The sequence below is a fragment of the Danio rerio genome, chromosome 5 (assembly GCF_049306965.1).
Source record: "Danio rerio strain Tuebingen ecotype United States chromosome 5, GRCz12tu, whole genome shotgun sequence".
NCBI classification, from domain to species: domain Eukaryota; kingdom Metazoa; phylum Chordata; class Actinopteri; order Cypriniformes; family Danionidae; genus Danio; species Danio rerio.
Window position 1 is genome coordinate 45,148,065 of NC_133180.1, and position 23,212 is coordinate 45,171,276.

The 23,212-nt window shown below is 35.0% G+C and overlaps 1 protein-coding gene across 1 annotated transcript; it reads right to left on the minus strand.

The window, feature by feature from the left end:
• Positions 1-1,150: 1,150 nt before the first annotated feature.
• On the minus strand, positions 1,151-13,400 carry ggt6 (gamma-glutamyltransferase 6). The gene is made up of 4 exons (XM_073951384.1): positions 13,203-13,400; positions 10,438-10,772; positions 8,812-8,925; positions 1,151-2,962 (listed from the first exon to the last, which is right to left on the minus strand). The coding sequence occupies exons 1-4, from the start codon at positions 13,328-13,330 to the stop codon at positions 1,776-1,778; spliced, it is 1,764 nt and encodes a 587-aa protein (XP_073807485.1). The 5' UTR covers positions 13,331-13,400; the 3' UTR covers positions 1,151-1,775.
• Positions 13,401-23,212: the final 9,812 nt, after the last annotated feature.

Below are 23,212 nucleotides of genomic sequence, written 5' to 3' on the forward strand. Positions count from 1 at the left end.
TTTGTCCGATTGCTTTACGCAAAACAGCAGGCGTGAATGACACTCGCAAGACATATCTGAGATATTAAAAAGCGTACACTGGGAGATTCGCGAAAACAACAAAAACTGCAAATGAACATAGCTCCTAGGACGTATTCAGTGCTCTCCAGAAATGTATATAGGGGTACGTAATCAGAATGAGCCTGGGTTGGTTTTTCATATATTGGTATGACGGTACAATAATTTGATAATATATCACTTAATTTCCAGAATACCTCTAACAGATGGGTATTTTACCATATATAATCAGTGCTTTACAATGAAGTCAATCTAGGGCCATATATGCTAGCAAAATAAAAGTTTTGCAAACAAAAAATTAAGCATTAGGCAAAAACAAATAAATAAATGCAAATCTCCAAAAATCACAAAGCAAAAATTAATTTGAGATATAAAAATTTATTTTGCAAACAAAACTAAAGAACTGCAAAGGGAAAATTAAGTTTTGAGAAATTCTAAATAAATTCATTATGAATTTATAAATAAAAATCAAGCAGTGTAAAAAACAAAAACAAAAAWTATATATATATATATATATATATATATATATATATATATATATATATATATATATGCAAGTAAAATAAAAAAGCTATATATACAGTAAATATATATTTACAAAACATTTTATAGCATTGTCTTAACAAAACCTGTCCAGTCATTTGCAGTGCTCATTTTGATTTGAGAGTTTGCGATGCTGTTTTCACTTTGCACTTTACGTGTCTGCCCATTTCACTGGCCTGATTTGACAAGGGGACTGAGTCAAGGGAACCTGTGTGTTCACGGCAGGCCCAGACCTGTCACCATTTAAGCAACGTCATAAACTGGAGACACTGTTACACTGAGGTGGTCTTACAGCTCAGGCCTGCTGTAAACTTCCAAGTTCCCAACATAAGTGCAAAGTGTGAACAGCATCGCAAACTCACGGTTGACTAAACACCAGATCAAAATGAGCATTGCAATTGAGTGGATGGGTTTTGTAAAGGCAATTTTATTTTTTAAAAAATGTGCAAATATATATATATATATATATATATATATATATATATATATATATATATATATATATATATATATATTGATTAAGACCTTATTTTTTTGTTACAAAAACTTGTTTCTTTTATTTTGCAAGTTTATATTACCCCTAGATTGACTCCATACTTTACATATTTAGTTATTCTACATTATAGCTTCTCAGGTGTTTGTCCTGCTTCCCTGCAGTGTCTCCTTTTACACATAACACAGTATCTTTAGTTCACATGCTTGCTTTTAGGGAATACAAACTGCAGCAGACTTTTAGAAAATACAAAAAAATCTTCCTCAGAGGCAGGGTTGTATAAAAGTAAAAAAAAAAAACATCATGTGACACGAAACACACCTGTAAGTGTCTGTTGGTTATCAAACCAGCAGCAGTCCTTCACTCATTAAGGTTCAACAAATCCATTCACCTGTTTGCTTTAGTGTGCACAGCACAGATTCACAGGATTACACCAAAAAATCAATACAAAGACATCTCAGGATGCCAAAGAAGCTGCTTCTTAGAAATAAGGGAACATTTAGGACATAAATTGCTTTGGGTAAAAAAGCAGAATGTTATAATGTTTAAAATCTTAAAACACCAGTAAACAAAATTACACCCACATCCTAACCCTGTACGTAAGTCATGAGTGCAGTGCTTTTAAAGTGCATAAGTATCATTTTTAACATCAAATGTCATTCCTGTCCTTTTTAATGTTGCCTTAGTATCCATCAGCGTGGACTGCAGGAGCAGGGGCTCCATAGGCTCCTACATGTTTTGCATTCAAGCGAAGCAGAAGAGACAAAAAGAGATCTGAACAGTCACCCATATTCAGTCCATCTCCTTCTGAAATCATGTGGAAGGAAACCAAGCTGTTTGTGAAAGACATGCAGCCAGATAGAGAAGCAGGACTCATAGTCTCAGGAGCAGAAAAGCCAAAGTCAACCAGGTTCCTCAAAATAACCACAGAATTAAGTAGAGCTGAAAGACCTCCAGTTAAAGCAACAAACTGCACCTCATCATCTTCGTTTTCATCTTCGATTATCTTTAGCACCAGAGGAAAACTGAAATAAGGCATCTGGGTGATGTCAGAGGTAAAGTCGTTGAGGATCACTCCGCTGCTTGGTAAGTAACGCCTGGATCCCCATGTGCTGTTGAGCGAGGTGGAGATTACTATGAAATTGCCGTGACTATCAAGGGCTCCTACATGACTGCTTGTGGTATTTAGGGGGAATTTCTCTCTGAGACTTGTGTTGAGGAATTCATTCACCAAATTTAAGAGGGCATTATAAGAGGCAGAGGCATTAGCGAGATCTCCGTGGCTCGGAAAAGCGAGGTTTTGCTCTCGGACTCTATCTAATAAATTGGATATCATTCCACCTGTGAGCTGTGAGGGGGCCGAAAGAATGCTGTATTTCTCCTTTGCCATGATAAGGGGCTCATTGATTTCTCCGCTGCTGGCCTGAGCGGCAGCAAGGAAAGCCGTTCTCTCAGCTTCAGAAATGTCTTGGGCCAATTTTACGGCCAGCTTTTCTGGGAAATGGGAGCCATTTAGACTGACGCTCAGCAAAACCTCTGATAGATTCCCATTGGCGACACGCTCGCCCTCTGATTTCACACGGCCGGCTGTATCGCAGAACAGATCGCACAGTCCTGACTGGAGTATTTGGTCCTTGTGGGCTTCCAAAGCACTGGACAGAAGTGCATCGATAAGGAAACCTTCTTTAGCAAGTTTTGTAGCGCCTTCGAAAAGTCGAGCCCATTCTAAATGCCCGTAGCTGGAGTGCAGCAGCCGAAGGCCCTGCAGTAATGAAGGTGCGCTGTATGCAGGCAGGCTCTGAAAGGTGTCACGTACCGCTTTAAATGATCTCGTAGTGTGATTGTAGAAAACTGCAGAAAACACTCCACCTTGAAGAAAAAGAAAAGCATGAATGAATCATTCAACATCCTCGAAAAGTAGTTCAAGCTTTTAGTAACCTTGTGAAAGGCAAATGCATCGCTAATTAGTTGTAGACATTAAAAACGAAACACTATGCATTTGAGAGTGCTCAAGTATTCATGTAATGGTTTGTGTCTGTCTAATTTCTGCTATAACCTTTCATAAACATTATTTTACATCTAAAAGATGGCTTTAAAATTGCTTGCTTAAACCATTTGAAATTCACTTCAATAAAACATACATGAATTTTGTTAAACATTAAAACCAAAGATTCCAGGTAATTATATTCCCCGGAGAGACCTAAAAAATCCTTGATAAATCTCCAAATCATTACAACACCAGACGCATTATAGTTGAAAGCAGCTCATTCAAATCAAGTGTGAGTCAACCTCAATGTAAGTTTAAGATAAGCTATTTTGTCAAGTCTTGTCATGACCTCACACTTGACTAAGGTTCGAATTTCAGTTCTTGTGCATTGTTTGGTCCAGACCAAATAAGAAAATGACTTCCAACATTTTAAAGGAAATGAAGCACCAGTCATTCACTCATGGCTTCACTTGTCCTGGAAAATTAAAGCCAAAAATTGCTATCTTCTGTTGACTGGAGGCATTAAATATAATATTCAGTTTGTGGCACAGAGTGATCGTTTGGGAGCCGTACGCGAAGTATGAACAAGCACTTAGCAGTCAGAATGAAACTGAAAGTGTGCACTTCATTGAAATGATCATATCGCATTTTAGAGTTATGATTACGACAAGCATTTGATATGTTTTTTTCTTTCTGCGAACTCACATTTGTGCATAAAAATAAATGTTTACAATGTCAGTATAACTACTCTTGCCTATGTATTATTGAATATAATCTGATAATGGCAAATGTCTGATTTTACCAGTGAATAAAATTGTCTAATATGACAGATTGCAAGCATATATTTCAAACATAATAATTCAAGAATTCAGAATTATTATAAGTAGTAAAATAATTATTTATAAAAACCAGTAGACTTACACATAATATTATTATTGAAGTTGTGCCATATGTTATTTTTTTTTACCATACCTTTATTTTACATCTACAGAATCGTGAGAAAATCGTGATCTTTATTTTAAGCAAAAAAAATTGCGATTCTCATTTTAGCCAGAATACAAAGATGTTCAGGGGGCTAATTCATAAAAGTTGTTTAGAAAAATTATTATTAAAGTCAAAAACCTGACATCAAAGAGCTGAACTAAACGTCCATGCTTAATCTGGTTCCATAACAGCAAGTTGAAGATCATTTGATCATTTGGCAACTACAATAAAAGAAAGATCTCTGAAATGAGACACAACTATGTTTACATAGTGAATTGAGTAGGCTAAATTGTCCGTAGTGTATGAGTGTATGTGTGAATGTTTCCCAGAGATGGGTTGCGACTGGAAGGGCATCCGCTGCATAAAAACGTGTTGGATAAGAACCCGGATTAATAAAGGGACTAAGCCGACAAGAAAATGAATAAATGAATGAATGAATTAATTAATTTAAAGTTACATTTCTAAAAGAATCTATTTTTTAATTTAGATGTAATTCATAGCGTTGTGCATATACATTAGATTATTTAGTACCAAACTCAGATCACAGTTCAAAAATTAGTGCACCCAAATTAATATGTTGGGGGAAAATATTAAATAAAATTTAATAAACAGGAAAACAGAAACATAAATAACATTTACATTTAAATGTATATATCTTTCCATTAAAAAAAAAAAATTAAAATAAATAAATAAATATATATATATATATATATATATATATATATATATATATATATATATATATATATATATATATATATATATATATATATATATATATATATATACTATTAAGTGACTATAAAGTATTAATCATTATTAAGTATTAAGAGGTTAAGTGAATTAAAATGACATCAAACTGTGGCGGGTGAATGATAACATTACTTTGATTAAGCTTAATCTTAAGACCTGAGAGTTAACCTGCACTGGACCAGGCTAGTTTCCCCTGCCACAGTAACTGAGTTTGAACCATCGCAAATTTGATTCATGAAACCAAATCCACCATTAATAAACCTGACTTACCAAAATAAGCTGGTTTATGGAACAGGCCCCATGGTGTTCATTTTTCATATTTGTTTGCTTTTTTGGAATCTTATGCAGTAAAAATGGGGTGTAGTGGTATCATGATTGTGCCTCTGAGATCTGGGTCTGTGGGAGATTAGCCAGGATATTGATACTGTGCCCCCAGCTCATGATCACTAAAGCACTAAACACTAAAGATCAGGACAGGCTGGGGCATTTTTGTTACACCTTTCTAGTGTGGAAAGAAGCGAAGACATGTCATATTATTATTATCATTATTTTAACATTCTGTGGGTTCTTCAAATCAATTCCCCTGCACATTGCGTAAGCTATGATTCAAGGATCAAACAACTAGATCAATATGAAGATGTCTCTAAAAACAAACTGAGGCAAGAATCATTTGGTCCTGGTTGACAATCACACAATCATATTTAAGACTGACCAAAAAAATAAATTAGTTAATAAAGACTGAAGAAAAAAACTCATTGCAAGTATATATGGAAATGTATCAAAGAGCTTTTTCATTTGTAAAGGCTGCACAAGGACATCCTGCACACAAACAGAGATCTGCTACATTTCCAATGTTTGTATTGGATTTTACAGTCAATTTTGCAACTAGAAGCCAGGTATGTTTTGAGCATCTGTCCTTTTTATGGTTGCATCATGCAACATCTTGTTCTGTTTTTGGTTTGTATGGATGTCTTTGGTCTGTGTTGAATTCATATTTCAGTCGAACTGCACAAGTTGCTGTCTGGAAACAGAAACAGCCTCATCTTTTCAGGGGTCTCGGTCCACTTGTTTGATGCACACCAAGCTCTGGATGGCTGCGTTCACACTTACTCAAGTGAACCTCACTAACAGAGCAATCTCACCAGAGTTTGTTTTAATCGAACCAAACCTGCCAAGTGTGAACAAACCAGAAGTCTTTAATGAACTGGGCCTGGCTGCATGAAAGCCCTTAAGCTTAGAAAACCCTTAGGTTTAAAGTTGATGCATCCTTTAGTAAAACTCAGTGGTGGACCGTTCCTTTCACAACTAGGCCTGCAGTGTTGTTCTGCACGAATGAATCCAACTCTTAATACCATCATGATGAAACCACAGCAATACAAACCATACATATTACTCAAAAATACAGTCCAACAGAGTAACAAACAGGTCTAACTCATGTCTACCCTGGTCAGAGAAAAAGCCTGGTTAACAAGACATTCTTATTTCTTGTAATTATCACCAGAATACAATGCTAACAGTGTTTAAGCAAGTCCAAATGTGAAAATCTTCATAATAAGTCTTTCACAACACTGCTGAAATGTGTCTGGTTGTTGTCCACAGTCATTCAGCAGGCTAACTCTTAAGTTAAGTTACTACCTTTTTTGACATTTAAAGTTGCCGGTTGTTTTTCCAGAATGCACTGATAATCTACAATAATAATTCTGCAGGAAAATAAAACATATTCACAGCGATGCTGGTTGATAGGTCTGACCATCCAATCAAAATGACTAGTACACGTTGACGTTGTCGTTTGCCTGCTAGATGGCCCTGGTGCAGCCAATTTAAAATCGGATTGGGTAAAGTAACAGTCTCTCTGTCATTTATTTAAGCTACAGAAACCTGTGCTTGCAAATTTTGAAGGCCTCAGGGCATATTTCTTTGATCGATTGCTGAAATATGATTGGTTCACTGCAAAAAATGCTTTTCTTGCTTAGATTTTTTGTCTTGTTTCTAGTCTAAATATCTAAAATTTCTTATATCAAGAAGCATTTTCTAGACAAGCAAAACATATTGTCTTGTTTTGAGAAATAAAATGCCAATATTAAGTGAGTTTTTCCTTAAAACAAGCAAAATAATCTGCCAATAGGGTAAGCAAATTAATCTTATTTTTTCTTTTGACGTAAGATTATTTTGCTTACCCCATTGGCAGATTATTTTGCTTGTTTTAAGGAAAGACTCACCTATTTTTGGCATATTATTTCTGATAACAAGACTATATGTTTTTCTTGTCTAGAAAATGCTTCTTGATTTAGGAATTGTAAGATATTTGGACTAGAAACAAGACAAAAAATCTAAGTAAGAAAAGCATTTTTTGCAGTGTTAAAAGTTCTAATATTAACATACACTACTAAAAGTAGCAAAACCAAGAGGAATGTTATGAAATTAACAGACTATATGAAATTTGCTGGCCCTGACGGTCCAAGTATTCATTTAAGCATCGCTACAAAGTCCTTAGAAACCCTTTCACTTTAATACATTTAAGGCAGTGGTTCCTAATCCTGGTACTCATGACTCTGCACATTTAGCATGTTTCTCATGTCTAACACATCTGATATACTGTAGATCAATAGCTTGTTAGAAAAGAGCTCCATGAAGGAACTTCCACTGACATGTACTCTACAGAGTGTTCATTGTTCTGTACCCCTTGCACATGGAAAATGGCTGAACTTTAAGATTTGCAGTGTATTTACATGAAGTGTGAATAGTTATTCCATAATTTCTTAAAGAAAAATAAGCAAGTCATGTTTTAAAACCCATTGAAGTGAACATCCCACCTGGAAAAAAACAGCTTAAGCCAGTCTAGGCTGGTTGGCTGGTTTTAGCTGGTTGACCAGTCTGGTTTCAGAGAGGTTTTGGCCAACTCTAGGATGGTTTCCTGGGTGATGACCAGCTAAAACCAGCTTGACCAGCCTAGCCAGGCTGGAAGCCCAGCCAAAACCAGCTTAAACCAAGCAGGTCAAGCTGGTTTTAGCTGGTTATTTAAGCTGGTTAAGACCTGGCTGGAAATGGCTGGAAACCCCTCTAAAACCAGGCTGGTCAACCAGCTAAAACCAATCTACCAGCTTAGGATGGTTTAAGCTGTATTTTTGAAAGGGATGTTTCTTTCAAACTGTAATCATGGTAGAATATTCTATGACATACACTTTGCAGGGCACTTATGGGCAAATGAAACAAGTCTCTTGAGTGATAAGAAAAACAAAAAAATGTGCAGAGCTGGGTCATGAGGACTGAGAACTGCTGATTTAAGTGAGAAGTGTTTATATTTATCAATATATGTATTTTTGTCTTCATCTAAAATAATAGTCTACCATTCAATGTTCAGTTTGGTTTAAGCTTTTGGATTTCTGTGTTGATGTTTGTAGCAAAATATTTTAATACAACTGTGGTTTTAGTAAAGGTTGGCTTGGAGGTTCATTACATTCTGTTTACTGTAAAATGCTGTAACCATAGCAACTGCAGCACTCATTGTCATATGTTGCCACAAATTACAGTGAAACACATACTATATGCATACAAGATACTAAGGTAAGAGTGAAAGTTAAGAAATTTGTTGCAATGCTCTTAATAATATCCCTTTCCCCCTCAGAGACAACCCGTACAGAATACACTAGTATTTCTTGATTTCTTGAAGTATTAGTATTTCAACCAAATTCTAACATCTGATAGACGTCATATTGGTAACATCCCCACAACGTCAAGCTGTAACATCACTAGATGTTGATATTTGGTTGATTTTAGGTTGGACATCGGGCATTAATGTCAGCGTGACGTTGGGTTCTGACATCAATCTGATTTTCAATTCCAAGCAAATTGCGATGTCCCCACGACATCGGGGTACAAAGTCAATCTGTCATCATGTTGACGTACCATGCCTGCTGGGAGCTTATCAACCTTGACAACACTGAAAAAATGTGTTTGTAGAAAAGTGAAGTGATGAACACTGAAAAACACAAACCTAATCCAGCAGTGTGTGGATGAACAACTCCTAGGCAAAGTAAAGCAGCAATCCCTGCATCAATCACATTCCCGCTCTCCGCAAGAATATCCTTACCAATACTGGAGCAGATCGCTATAATAAATAAAAAAGTCAGACAGTACAACATCACAAACATGTCTGTCATAATTTCATATTTAACTCAAAATTATTATCCCTCCTATAACATTTTTATTCTTTCAAAATATTTCCCAATTAATTTTGAAAAGATCAATAAATGTTCACAAATGTCCAATTTTTTGTATTTTGTATAAAGTCTTATTTCTTTTAGTTTGTCTGGAATTTACAGTATATATTTTTTTATTTGTAAAAACAATTGAACATAGGCTCATTATGAAATCATAGCCCTATATACATATCTGGAGATTACAAATTATGTAGCCAGAGCTGCATTTCATCTTTAAAATGCACATTATGGAGCGGTATAACGGCATTCCTTTTCTCGCGTACCAGCTGACCGATAACCTCCGTATGGACGGCTTTCTCGCTGTTTGCAGTTTTTTCATTTACGCCGGTGGACTTGAGACGCAGAGTGGAGTTGACTGCAACAACAGAGTTTAAGTCAGGTGAAGAACAGTTCTAGAAAGCGCGTAAAAAGCAGAAGCCAAAAAATTAAACAAACAAGTAAATAACAGGGTGAGAATGTGGTAAAATCTGAGAACATGGTAAAAATCTATTTTCTTTTTCTGCATTGTTTCTTAAAGCACTGCGGTTGGATTTAGGGAAGGAGGTGATCAGGTCAATCTGTACTTTTTAAAACACTATTGGTTGGGTTTAGGGAAGGGAAAGGGTGGGGTATTGGTTGGTTGTTTAGTCAGTAAATCAATCAGTCGACAGCAGCCTCTGGTGGATTTACGTGAAAACAGCAGGCACGAATGGCACTCTTGAAAGATATTTGAAAACTAAAAAGGCGTATACAGCGCAGCTCCTGGGACATATTTTGCTCTCTCCAGAAATGTATTTAGGGGTACATAATCAGAATGAGCCTTGGTTGAAACAATTTTAGGGTAAAAAATATTAAACCCCTTACATTTTTTTTTCGATTGTCTACAGCAGTGGTTTTCAAACTGTGGTACGTTTACCACTAGTGGTACGCAGGCTTCCTTCCAGTGGTACACGGAGGAATTAAATATGTCATGTACATGCTACATATAATTCAAAATTTATAAAAAATTATGTATATAATATGCCATATATTATATATAGGCTATATTTCTGAGGTAATCTGCCAGGTTTTTTAACTGTGCAGAGTTGTAGCTGCTTTACTGGGCCTACTACACTACTGTATTTCAATACTGCTCATTTTGGTGGTACTTGGAGAGACAATTTTTTTAGAAGGTGGTAATTGATGAAAAAAGTTTGAGAACCACTGGTCTACAGAACAAAGCACTGTTTTTCAGTAGCTTGCCTATTTAACCTAATTTTCCCTGTTAACATAATAACCTAGCATTTTGTTTCTTTGTTTTATTGCACTTTAAGCTGATTATTAGTATCTTGCGAATAACTAGTAAAGTATTATGCATTGTCACCAGACAAAAGAAATGAGTTATTAGAAATGAGTTAGGACATTAACGTAAGGAGTCATGCCTGAGTCTGTGATGATAGCAGCATGATGGTACAGTGGTTGACTGTGTTGATGAGTACGACTCTCATGATCATCTTCGTCTTTTTGCTCGTGGTCATCATCATCATCGTCCTCATGATGATTGTGGTGGTGTTCGTGATGATCTGTATCTTCAGAAGTCTTCAGTGTCCTGTTAGGCTCCTGAAGATGTGACAAATCCTGACAATCAACTCCAGGACAATAGCAGCTCCACTCATAGACCAGAAATCCAAAAACGATTCCCAAAAAAATCACAGCCACCATGACCCTGATGCAGATGCCATTTCTCATTCTGTCACCTTGCTGATGGATGACGGGCCTGTATTGTGTAAGAACATTAAGAAGAGAGATAATATTCACAAAGCACATGCATAAAGTAAATTTAGCTTTCTGTGATGTTGTTCTGGATGTGTCTGAGTATGTCAGTGGTTCGCTCATCACTTTGATCTGCTGGCTGATAGATGGAATAGATTGCACAGTTGGAAACGGAACAGTACACACAAAAATTAAGATCCTGATTATTAAGAGATTAAGATTCTTAATTTACGCTCATGACGTTTGTGTCTGAACCAGTGTAAATGTGCATGCAAAACAAACAGGATACAAATGAGATATTCAAGATTCAATGAAGAAAAGTTGACCGATTCCTCTGGAAAGGTTTTTGTTTGATTTTGCATATTTTTTGTTATAATGCACTAGTTTATGTATAATTCTAATGCATGCTATGATACATTAGACATCAAAAGGTTTGAAGCATCTGCTTTACTCATCAAGGCATTTATTCTGTTTAAAATATTCATGAAACATTAACATTGAGAAATATTATTTCATTTTAAATAACTTTTTTTTTCTTTATTTGAACATGTTTAAAATTAAGGTCACACTATATTTTGATGGTCCTTTTGTCGAATTTAAGTTACATTGCATCTAGATGCAAACTAATTCTCATTATATATGCAAACTAATTCTCATTCTCATTATAAGTAGACTGTTAAATTGGGGTTAGGGTTAGTGTAAGTTGACATGTAATTACAAAGTTTCTTATAGTTAGTTAAATGTCTGTTGAAGGAGCATATCAACAGAAATTAAGCAGAAAGTCTATGAATACTCAAATGGAGTAATACCATCAAAATAAAGTGTTACCAGAATAAATACTATAATATAATAATATAAAAATAAACATAACTTAAAAATATATATTCCTGCGATGCAAAGCTGAACATTCAACCCTTTTGGAATCACTTAAATATGATATTCTTTGATTACTGGTGGTTATTATCATCATTATTAAAAAATGTTTGATATGCACAAAAAAATTATGGGGTTCTTCTCTAAAGAAGTTGTTACTCCACCCCGTTTAGAGCGTCATGATGGACGTTTTGTTATAACTAACACAGTTCAAACATTGGATCTGCGACAGAGAAATTACGGTTTTGGGAAACAAACACTCATCTCTACATCGTTCTTTTCCCAAATGATGCATTGTAGATACTTTGATAGTTTAGCCACAAGTTATGTTGTTGTTTGGGAAACGCACCACAGAATGAGTTAATAATAGAATTTTTAACACAGAATATTTTAAATAAAAGGTTGGTTCCACTTTATATGAACTAATATGTACTTACACTGAACTTAATAATTTGTTACAATGTACTTAGTGTAAATACATGTTTTGTATTATATTTATGCTTGATTAAATAACACTATGTAATTACATCTCTAATTTATTTCTGTAATTACATTTGTTATTACACTGTTGACCATCTCTTACACCTACCCATATCACTGAGCCTTTCTCTAATCCCACCTCAAGAGCACCAGAAGTGTTCTGCAATGCATTATGAACACTGTAAGTACATTGTATTTAAATATTTGAAGTAAGTACATAGTAGTTAAGGTCACTTAATATAAAGTGGGACCAAAATATTTTGTGACATTAATAACCTCTTTAATTTTTGTCACTTTTTATCAATTAATGCGTCACTGATAAATAAATAAATAAATAAATAAATAAATAAATAAATGTTGTATTTATGTATATTCTCATGTGTGGGTATTTAATGGTTCTGAATTATAACGTTCATTGTTTATAAAAATGAAGCAGGACAAAACTAGTTTTCAAATTTTATAAGCATGATTATCATGTCAGTGCTTATTGAGCATTAAATCGACATATATTTATTATTGCACGCCAGAAATAGATATAATTTAAAATACAGTATAAAATACAAACAATAATATTTTTTCCGGTTACTGACAGCAGTATACATTCATACTTTTTTACTATTTATTTGGAATAAGAAAAAGACTAAGCTTAAACTTAAACATAATTATATGTTTGACTGATTCAGTTAAAACAAGTTTGTTCTTGATTTGAAGGTCAAGATTAACACTCGTTGATGTAATTGCAGAAGAGTCAACACTTTGACACAATATAAAGTATTGAGACTTTTTAACATTTAGGCTATTAAACTATATTTCTGAAAGCGACGCGATGCGGTAACGCTTGAAAGAAAGGTTGCGTTCAGTCGACCGGTCTGGCATTGCAGGTGCTTTGTCGCGTCGTACTGTATGTTTAACATCAGGCTGGTTTAGCAGGTTAGATTGCACCTGTTGTCTAACAATCCTAACTATAAGCAGCCCAGACACAACAGAACAAAAAATCGATTCCCACATTAAAAACAGGCCAATTTGAAATGTTCTTGTGCGACAGACGGCAAGCAAAAGTTACTTTCATATTGTAACTTACGAATGAAAATCTATGGTAATTTCTTCATCGTCTTCTTCTTCGGTACAGTCGTCCTCGTCTTCCTCTTTCAATTCGCTCGAAAGTACTTTGTATTTAACCGTGCTTTGCACCATTTTGCCCGTGTGCATTTTGACAGTAAAGTTAAAGCATTGATTCCAGCATGCGATCTCCTACGCGGGGATACTTCCTGTTTGTCCTAGTCAGACAGGTCAGGTAGAAACTAAACCTGCTGATGGGCGGACGCACGGCACAGCGACTGTGCTTTAAGCTCATTTTTAAGGCTATAAATCATAAACAATTGCAAATAATAAACCTTTACATTTTAGACGTCAACTACATCCGCAATATTGTCTGACATGGACATGCAAAAATGCAATAAAAATAAATGTTAAACAATGAATGTTAAACAATTGTTGGTTATATGAATTACTTAGTAGACAATGTTTAGTATGCTGTAAAGGAAAAATAAGAGCCTTGATATAATAGCTATGTTACATTTAGAAGATATTTTTTCCAACATCTTTCTGAACATCAACTAATGACCATAACTAATTTCTAATAATCAATGTCTTTTTTTTATCAATCATGATGACAGTACTTAATATTTACTAGATATTTATTCTAGGCTACAACACTGTAAACTCAAGATTGTAAGGCAACTTGCTACTGAGATTTTTTGAGCTGACAACTGTTAGCTGCTCTTGACTCAATTTAAGTTGAGTAAACTCAAAAAAATGCCCTGAAGCTGGTTGCTTTAAAAATTTATGTTTTACAGCGTAGTTTTTAGCTTAAAGTGCAATTTAAATGCTTAACTAGTTAATTAGGTTAATTATATATAGGGTAATTAGGCAAGTTATTGTATAACGTAAATGTATATTGTATATAGGTACTTTTTATATTCGTAATTATATATATATATATATATATATATATATATATATATATATATATATATATATATATATATATATATATATTTTTTTTTTTTTTTGACTGCTTTTAATCTAGGCAAAATAAAACAAATAAGACTTCCTCCAAAAGAAAATATATTATAGGAAATACTGTGAAAAATGTTGTGCTTTGTTAAAAATAACTTGGGAAATATTTTAAAAAGAAAAAATTACAGGACGGGCAACGCAGTAGCACAGTAGATAGTGTCGCTGGTTCGAACCTCGGCTCGGCTTGGCTCAGTAGGCGTTTCTGTGTGGAGTTTGCATGTTCTCTGCGTTCACGTGGGTTTCCTCCACAGTCCAAAGACATGGTGAATTGGGTAGTCCATAGTGTATGAGAGTGTGTATGAATGAGTGTGTGGATGTTTCCCAGAGATAAGTTGCAGCTGGAAGGGTATCCGCTGCGTAAAAACGTGCTGGATAAGTTGGCGGTTCATTCCGCTATGGCGACCCTGAATTAATAAAGGGACTACACCGACAAGAAAATGAATGAATGAAAATTAACTAACTGACTTCTGACTTAAACTGTACACAGCATATATTGTATACATTTGATGCGGATCCAAAAAGTTTACAAAATTTGTCATAAGACAATAATGAGTGTTTATCAATAAATTTTGGGCAGTTTTTATGAAAGGTTTTGATTCACTCTAAATGTTCACTTATGTGTTCATGTGTGTGTGTGTAAAATCTCTTTTATGGGCCATGATCATGTACAAAGTGTTGTAATCAGTTTATTTTCCATAAAGGGAAACCAGAAGACAAAATGTGCAAAGATGTAAACAAAGCATTGTTTAGCACCATAATCACAGTAATTCTTATTCACCACAGAGGGATTCACTCATGCAAATATGTATGATCATCTAAAATAATTATCCATATCATTTCCAAATATATGAGAAATGTAGCAAATTTACCGCCTACTTATTTGAGTTACTTCTTAACTATAATTGTACTGTATACTTGGGTACAGTCTTGCACTCTGATTCCTTGCTGAATATCTAATCAGAGTGCTTTCTTCAGCTGATGGCCGACATCGATAAGGCCAGGAATGAAGCAACAACACAGTTGGTTTTTGTATACGCTAGTTGTTTGGCATTGGATTGGTGTATCCTTGCCTTTAGGCTTTAAAGAATGACATTTTAATGTTTTTTTTTTGTAACTCAATGTAAAAATATAAGACAATAATTCTTTTTTTTTTTTTTTAATTAATAAATTTATTTCAGAAAAAAAGCTGTGTTACACTTCAGCTTGATTTTGTCACATACAATAATACACACAAGACATTTGTTTTTGCAGCTGAATGTAGTGTCAGCTATAAAAAGTCATGTGCATGTTTCCAAGGTCACATGATCTACTTGAAAAGGCACTGTCGATGTGTTTTTGTGTCTGTGTCCACACACAGAGGCTGAAGGTGAAGCATCGGTTCATGCTCTCTGCTGATTCTCGATGTTCCAGTGACCTGGAAGCTGAGAGCATAAGCCTCAATATCCCTTTCAAAGTAGCCTGTGACTCCAAATCTCCATCTTCAAGGGAAGCAGGGTGCACAGCATCCCATCTTATTTACTTTCTGACATTTACTGGAAGGTTTTCAAACATGCAGAATGTAATTGAATATAAAATTCCTGCAGAGTTGGCGGGGACCACTGTCACATGGAGATGCAGCGAGAGGTTGAGAATACCAGCCGGCTTAAATGTCACTCATGTGGCTATGACTTTATTTGTTTATACCCTCTGTTCTCAGGGTATATCTCTCCCCCTTTATTCCAGTATTCAAATACACTTCTATACAAACCCTGAATGTCAGAACATTAGAAGAATGCAAAAGAAAAGAAGTTTCCACAGAGTACGACCTCTTTGATCAGTTTTATCAGTTTGAGTAGACTTTGAAGCCAGGCGAATCGTAAGATATACTGTCTGCCATGGGTTCCTTTGTGGGGTTTTTGTCTCTTTTTGTTTTGTCTGGTGCTTTCTTTTCATGTCATTATTATCCCTGTGGAGTGGGTTAAGAAGATGTGCATTTTTATACTTCAGACTATTTAAAATAAAAAACAAAAAAGTGGTTCTCAAGAGGCAAAGAAGGCAAAAGGAAATAAATAAATAAATGCCAACCGGTTCAATCAAAAGTTTCATCCCAATTTTATTGGAATGTTGTAAACATAGTTTGCACATGATCATTAACATAAGTATTACAATAAAAAGTGAATGTCTTTTTATTCAGGACACACTCTCAGAATACTTTCGTAGGGATTTGTACAGTTTTAACCCAAAAAATGACCAGTCTGTCAGATAAAAAAGAGCCAGAGTCAGAGACTTACTGAAGAGAGTTTGCAGTCTCATCAGCAGGAGCAAGCTTTAACAGTCGCAAATGAGTTCGTAGGGCGCTCTGTTTAATTTACCTGTGCTTAAGTGAAGGTGCTCTCTGGACAATTTGGTGAGTGCCAATGTCACTGTTTAAATGCCATCAAGTGTAAAATATTTATAGACAAAACACTCAATTACAGTATGTACTTTAACTTCAATTTAGGTTAATGAAATATTTTTATTCAATTATTTCTTTCCCTAATAAACTGACCTGCACTATTCTTAAAGCCAGGCATGCCCTTGTCTGTAAAGCAGGAAGATAGCAGTGGCGGAATTTATAACACTCTCAGAGTTAATTTTGTCACTACTAAACATCAAAACCAATCCAAGGTTAATTTAGTCACTACTTAATACAAAAACCAATCCAGGTTTTCCACCGAGAATGTTTCCAAGCCTCTTACACACTCATAAACTGAGTAACTTAACTCTGGGTGGAGTAGGTACACCTTTCAATAACAGTTTTTCGTACCTGTATCATTATTGATGTACTATAAAAACACAAATCTACCACAAGTTTAGAGAATCCACTGGTGCCTTTTAATGGAATTATATGCCAGACAATTGTAAAATGCAATTGCAAATAGGATTTACAATTGCATTCCACCAGATTTACTGTGCTCACTTTTTATATCATATTACTGTTTCATTCACTGCTATCACTGCTGCTCCAGTCTTCTTTGAATGCTTCTCTCAGATACTCCAAGCAGCCGAGTAAGCTGGACACACGAGTAACCATCATGTAGTACTGGATGATTTCTAATGGTATTTCCACCAAAGGACGTCCTGGTCCTTCATAAAACCCTGCCAGTAACTTCAATTAGGTTGGCGAAGACCAAATGACCGATTGTGCTGTTCGATAGAGCCACAAACACATTTACAGTGTACAAAATTAAATGTAAATTAAGTAAAAGGGAATCTGTATTGTATGAGCTGTCATCAACCCCGTGTCAAAATTTGCTCCACAGTTTCCCAGATTAGCTCCATTTTTCAAAACCGTAAACATGTCGACTGTGAGTGAGGGCACTTCCCAATACAAACAAGCCCAATAAAATAGCCCCTCCCCTGTTGTTTGATTGACAGGTTTCAGGCATCGGAAGATCTTATCCAAAAGGATTTGCTATTCCATTAGAGTTTTGGCAGGTTACAAGCACAACGTGGAGAAAAAGAAAAAGCAAATAAAGCAATTAATATTGCTATTTGGAAATGTCGGACTCATAGCCTGTAAGACATGGGAAACGCATTTGCCAATGGACTTTGCTTTTTCAGTTGAAATGAGGCAGTCACTGCGTGTTCACGAAAGCGGAAATGCTAACGGTAATGCAGGATTTGCAATTGCATTTGGATTATGACACATGGAAAATCATATTTGCTATTGCATTTTAAAACTGTCAGGGATATACTTCCATACCATTCATCGACATCTAAATGAGATATATATATTAATATATTCATTCATTTATTTTCTTTTTAGCTTAGTCCCTTTATTAATCAGGGGTCGCCACAGCGGAATGAACCACCAACTTATCCAGCATATGGTCTACCCAATATTTATAGTCTTATATATATATATATATATATATATATATATATATATATATATATATATATATATATATATATATATATATATATATATATATATATATATATATATATATAGTCTTCAATTTCACAGCTACAAATTATTAAAACTTTTTTCAAAATATTATTATTCCAGAGAATAATAATCTAGGCTCTTAAACATTCAACTTTATTAATAATCATAAAGACATAAGAAAGGATATGTGTTCCTCCATCCTGGAGCGGACATCCATAAAAAAATCCACACCATCACTTTAATGAAAAACTTAGGATTAATATACACTGATGTGTCATAAGGTTATGACCAGCCACCTTAGCAAGTAGCCAGTAGCCATACGCAAGGCATTGATTTACTGAAGTGGCAATGGGTCTTCTGCAACCCAAGATTGTTATAAATTTGTGCCTAAGCCTACATTGTTTTCAAAACATAAAAAATGATTCTGCTGGTACATTTTATTGCATGTTACAGATGATAAATGCACTAGAAGGTGCTGTGTATACTTTTTGCAAATCTGAAATGTGTTACTTATAGGTATGCTTCACTGCAGTCAAATTTTTGTTGATGGTTTGTATTTGGCAGTTTCACAAAAAGTAGGTAGATGCATGTATTTACAGTGAGCCATACTGTCAGAATTAGGTCCTTCAGTTTCCATACAGTGGAGTGATGGTGACACAGCTGAACCTGCTTTTCTAAGTTGAACCACACATGTTCGATTGAGTCCTTATAAGGTCAAAAGCAAACAAAACAGAAATGTGCACACTTCTAAATATCGCAAAGGCAGGTGCTCAATCAGAAATAAGCAGAGTAGCAAAAGATCAAAAGAAAATCGGCACATTGCCACTTTAGCTCTCAAAAAGTCCTTTAATAACACAACATTTTGACCAACATGGTCTTCATCAGGTAAAAAAAAAAACTGGAAAAAGGTAAAAATAGTAAAAAAATTTGTTTGACAGTCTGGCATGGTGCTGTCCTGTTGATGATGGCCATAACTGGAAGGGAACACGGTGGCCATCAATAGGTGCACTTGGTCTGCAATGATGTTCACATAACTGTCAGCTGTCACGGATTGAGCTATTGGGATAATGAGGAATAATGACTCAGGAAAACATTGCCTGCAGCATAACAGCGCTGCTGATGACCTGTGTTCATCCAGAAGCATCCATGTGCCAGAGACTTTGTTTGTAATCACTCTATCTGCACGCGCCATTGACGCAATAGGAGCCTTGATTAATAAAAACAGGTCCCTCTCTTGCAATCATTCTCAGAAAATCTAATAAATAAGTAAAAGCTCATTCTGAAAATCCACCAGAGGCCACTGTGTACGCTTTTTGAAACCTCAAACTTCTCTCGCTAGTGCCATTTGCACCTGCTGTTTTGCTGTAAATACACAAGAGGTGACTGTCGACTGACTGACTGATTAACTTTTCCTTCCCTAAATCCAACCAATAGTGTTTTCAAAAGCACCGATTGAAACCGCTCACCCACTGTTTTAAACCGAACCAACAGTTTAAAAAGCATTCCAGAAAAAGAAAAGCCCTTGCCTGATTTTAATCACATTTTCAGATCTTGTCACTCTGTTATTTAATTGAATATTGTGGATCTGAGTGCAGTATTTACTTAAAACCAAAAGAACCCAAGAACAAGAAATCACGAGAAAGAGCTATTCACTGACAACCTGAGAAACAAAAAGGTTTTGGGGTATTTAAGGGATAGTTCACTCAAAAATAAAAATGTCCCTAGCAGACTAAACATATTTTGCTACCTTAAATGTGTAAGTTGAATCAGTTTAACTTTACAAGTCATTTCAATGTAAATCAGAGATGTCCAAACTAGGGCCTACGGGCCAAAGTTGGCCAATAGTAACTTTTGATTTGGCCCACCAACCGATCAGAGAAGAGATGGACAAATGATTGGGGTAGGTTTGGGTGAATCCCTCACACAGAAATTGGTTCATTCATTTTCTTTTTGGTTTATCCACTTTATTTATCAGGGGTTGCCACAGTGGAGGGAACCGACAAGCTATCAAGCATATGTTTTTACGCAGCGGATGCCTTTCCAGCTGCAACCCAACACTGGGAAACACCCATACACTCTTCCATTCACACACATACACTTCGGCCAATTTAGCTCAATCAATGCACCTGTACTAGAGAAAACCCATGTGAATAAAGGGAGAACATGCAAACTCCACAGAAATTCCAACTGACCCAACCGGGGCTCAAACCAGCGACCTTCTTGCTGTGACCTTCTTAAACATTCTTCAATATATATATATATATATATATATATATATATATATATATATATATATATATATATATATTGAAGAATGTTTAAAAAACACTGTAATCCATTAGAACAAAAATACTTTGGAAATCAATGGATACCCCAACCCCCCCTCACCCCCCTCCCAACATTCTTCAAAATATCTTTCTTTGTGTTCAACAGAATAAAGAAATACAAATAGGTTTGTAACACGTTTGGGTGAGTGAATAATGACAGAATAATAATTTTTCCAAATCCAAATCCATCACAACAAAAAGCAAAGACATTAAACTTCAAAATAAGAGACATTAAATTAGCATAAACTATAAAAAAGCCCACCAAAACACAAGACAGATAATGTGCAAGACACATAAAGCACATTACAAACAGTATATGATAAAGCAGCTCAGTATCTATGTTTCACAAGTTAAATGCAGACAGGAAGAAAAAGCATGAGAGGAATGGATGTGGATCAAATAATAAATAGGCTGCTGTCAGAATGTGTAATTGCCTTTGGTCCTTGAAGTCAGGCTTCTGTATCCCCTCTTAATTGGATAGACTTGAAGGCCTCCTCAGCAGTTTATCATATCATAACCTGCACGGACAGCCCAGAATGGCCTGCTAAAAGCCTGCTCATCCAACCTGCTGCTCTCCTGAAGCTTTTTGTGAATCTGTATAATGAAGAGGAACTAGTCGTTTGTTCAAAAGGGAGAGCCACTGAGCCACTATGCCGCTCGACTAAACAGTTACAAATACAGAGGTTTTTGTTGTAGTGTCAGTACCAAGGATGACAATGGAAACTTTGTGTTTATTCTTGAAAAATTACTATAAGTGTATTTACTTCTCATCTGTCAAACAGAAAGAAAGAAAGAAAGAAAGAAAGAAAGAAAGAAAACATGGCACATATATGTATATAGTCAATGGGAATTTGTGCCACACATACACATTGTATATAAAAATATGTATACATAAAAATATAATGAAATAAAACTGAAATGATGGTGATACTTTTTGCCTTAGTTCAAGTATGTACAGCAGTATTCCCCCTTTCAACTGTGGCCCAAATAGAGTGAGCTGGAATGGAGTATGAGTTATGTCCTAGATATTTTTTTTTTTATTATTCAGGCACCTGTGTCCTCAGGTTCAGCACATTTGTAAAAGTGCTGATACAGTCTAACCTTGTTTTACAGTGTAAATTTTATTCTGAAACCGACTTTATCATAGAGTCACTCGAAGAAAATGTCAATTGAATCCCTGTAGAATAGTGAAACAACACTGATCCATTCAGGTCACATATTTATTATATTCACAACTACTGTACAATACAAACCTCCTTGTACTCTATTATGCACAAGCTCCCCAGTCCATAGACACGCTGACATTGTTACGACAGCAACTTACATAAAGAAAACATGGCCTTGTGGATTGTCCTATCCACTGTTTGAATTGGACATCTCACAGAAACATCCAACCATTCTTCATCTCTATGCTCTTATATTCCTTTGTGGCAAAAAATCCAATAACTTCTGTTCACCTGCTGCAGGTGGATCTCTGTTTTCAATGTGTTTATGTGAGATCTTCTGCAGGTGGTGTATATCTAGTGTGTAGGACTGAAAAGAAAGAATAACAGTTGTTTGTAAAAGCTAAATAATTTACAATACGAGTTTTTGTTGGCCAACTGCATTATTGTGAACTTGGGTAACACTTAAAAATAACTGCACACTAAATATTTATTAAGAATTAGCAAATAGGAGGTTCATCGTTTGTTAAACAGTAACTTTGCATTCATGGACATATACAGCTACAAATGCTACAAATTCTTAACTAATGAGCACATACTGTATACAATGTGGTTGGTTTATAGTTGTATTTTTATATTTTGTTAATGAATTTTTTTTTATTACTAAATTAATTCTATTCAATTGATCTTTATTCTAGAGTGCTTTAACTATGTAGATTGTGTCAAAGCAGCTTAACATAGAAGTTCTAGTAAATTGAAACTGTGTCAGTCCAGTTTTCAGAGTTGAAATTTAGTTAATTTCAGTGTGGTTTAAATTTCATTGATAAAAGTCCAAACACTAAGAGCAAATCTATCGATGCGCAGCTTCACAAGTCCCAAACTAAGCAAGCCAGTGGCAAGGAACAAAACTTCACCAATTGACGAAAGTGAAGGAAAGAAAAAACCTTGAGAGAAACCAGGCTCAGTTGGGCACAGCCATTTCTCCTCTGGCTAGACTGCAGTTTAGGCGTCGAAAGCAGGAGAATGCTGAATATATTTTTATTGTTTAGTCTATTTAGTTTGTGAATTTAAACATGAATTGATGAAAACATTTGTTAAGAATTATTTATTTTTTGGTTAATATTAATTTATATTGAGCATTTCTTAATTTGTTAATGTAACACTAATTAGTTAACATGACCTACCAATAGACAACACATTTACTCAGCAATACTATATCTTGCTTACAAATATAGTCATCTGTTACTTGATGCATTAGTTAACATGAACAAATCATGAACAATGACTCAGCTTCAATACTAAACAATTTTTAACTGGCATGTTACTCATGTTTGTGGACTCTTACAAACATAATATATGTATAATAAAGTATAATATACTTTTCTAGTTCTTATAACTTATGTAATACATTTTTTTCTAGTTACAGCAATTCGATTGATCTATAGTTACAACTTAAACTTTCTATTTAATTCAATTTAAATTTACTTGTCACGTTAGCTTGTTTTTTTAATTGTCTCGATTTCAATTTACTAGTTACCCCAACTTATTTTTTCCAGTAAAACTGTTATTCAGACTTAGATTATTTAATTTAAATTGTATGATACAAACT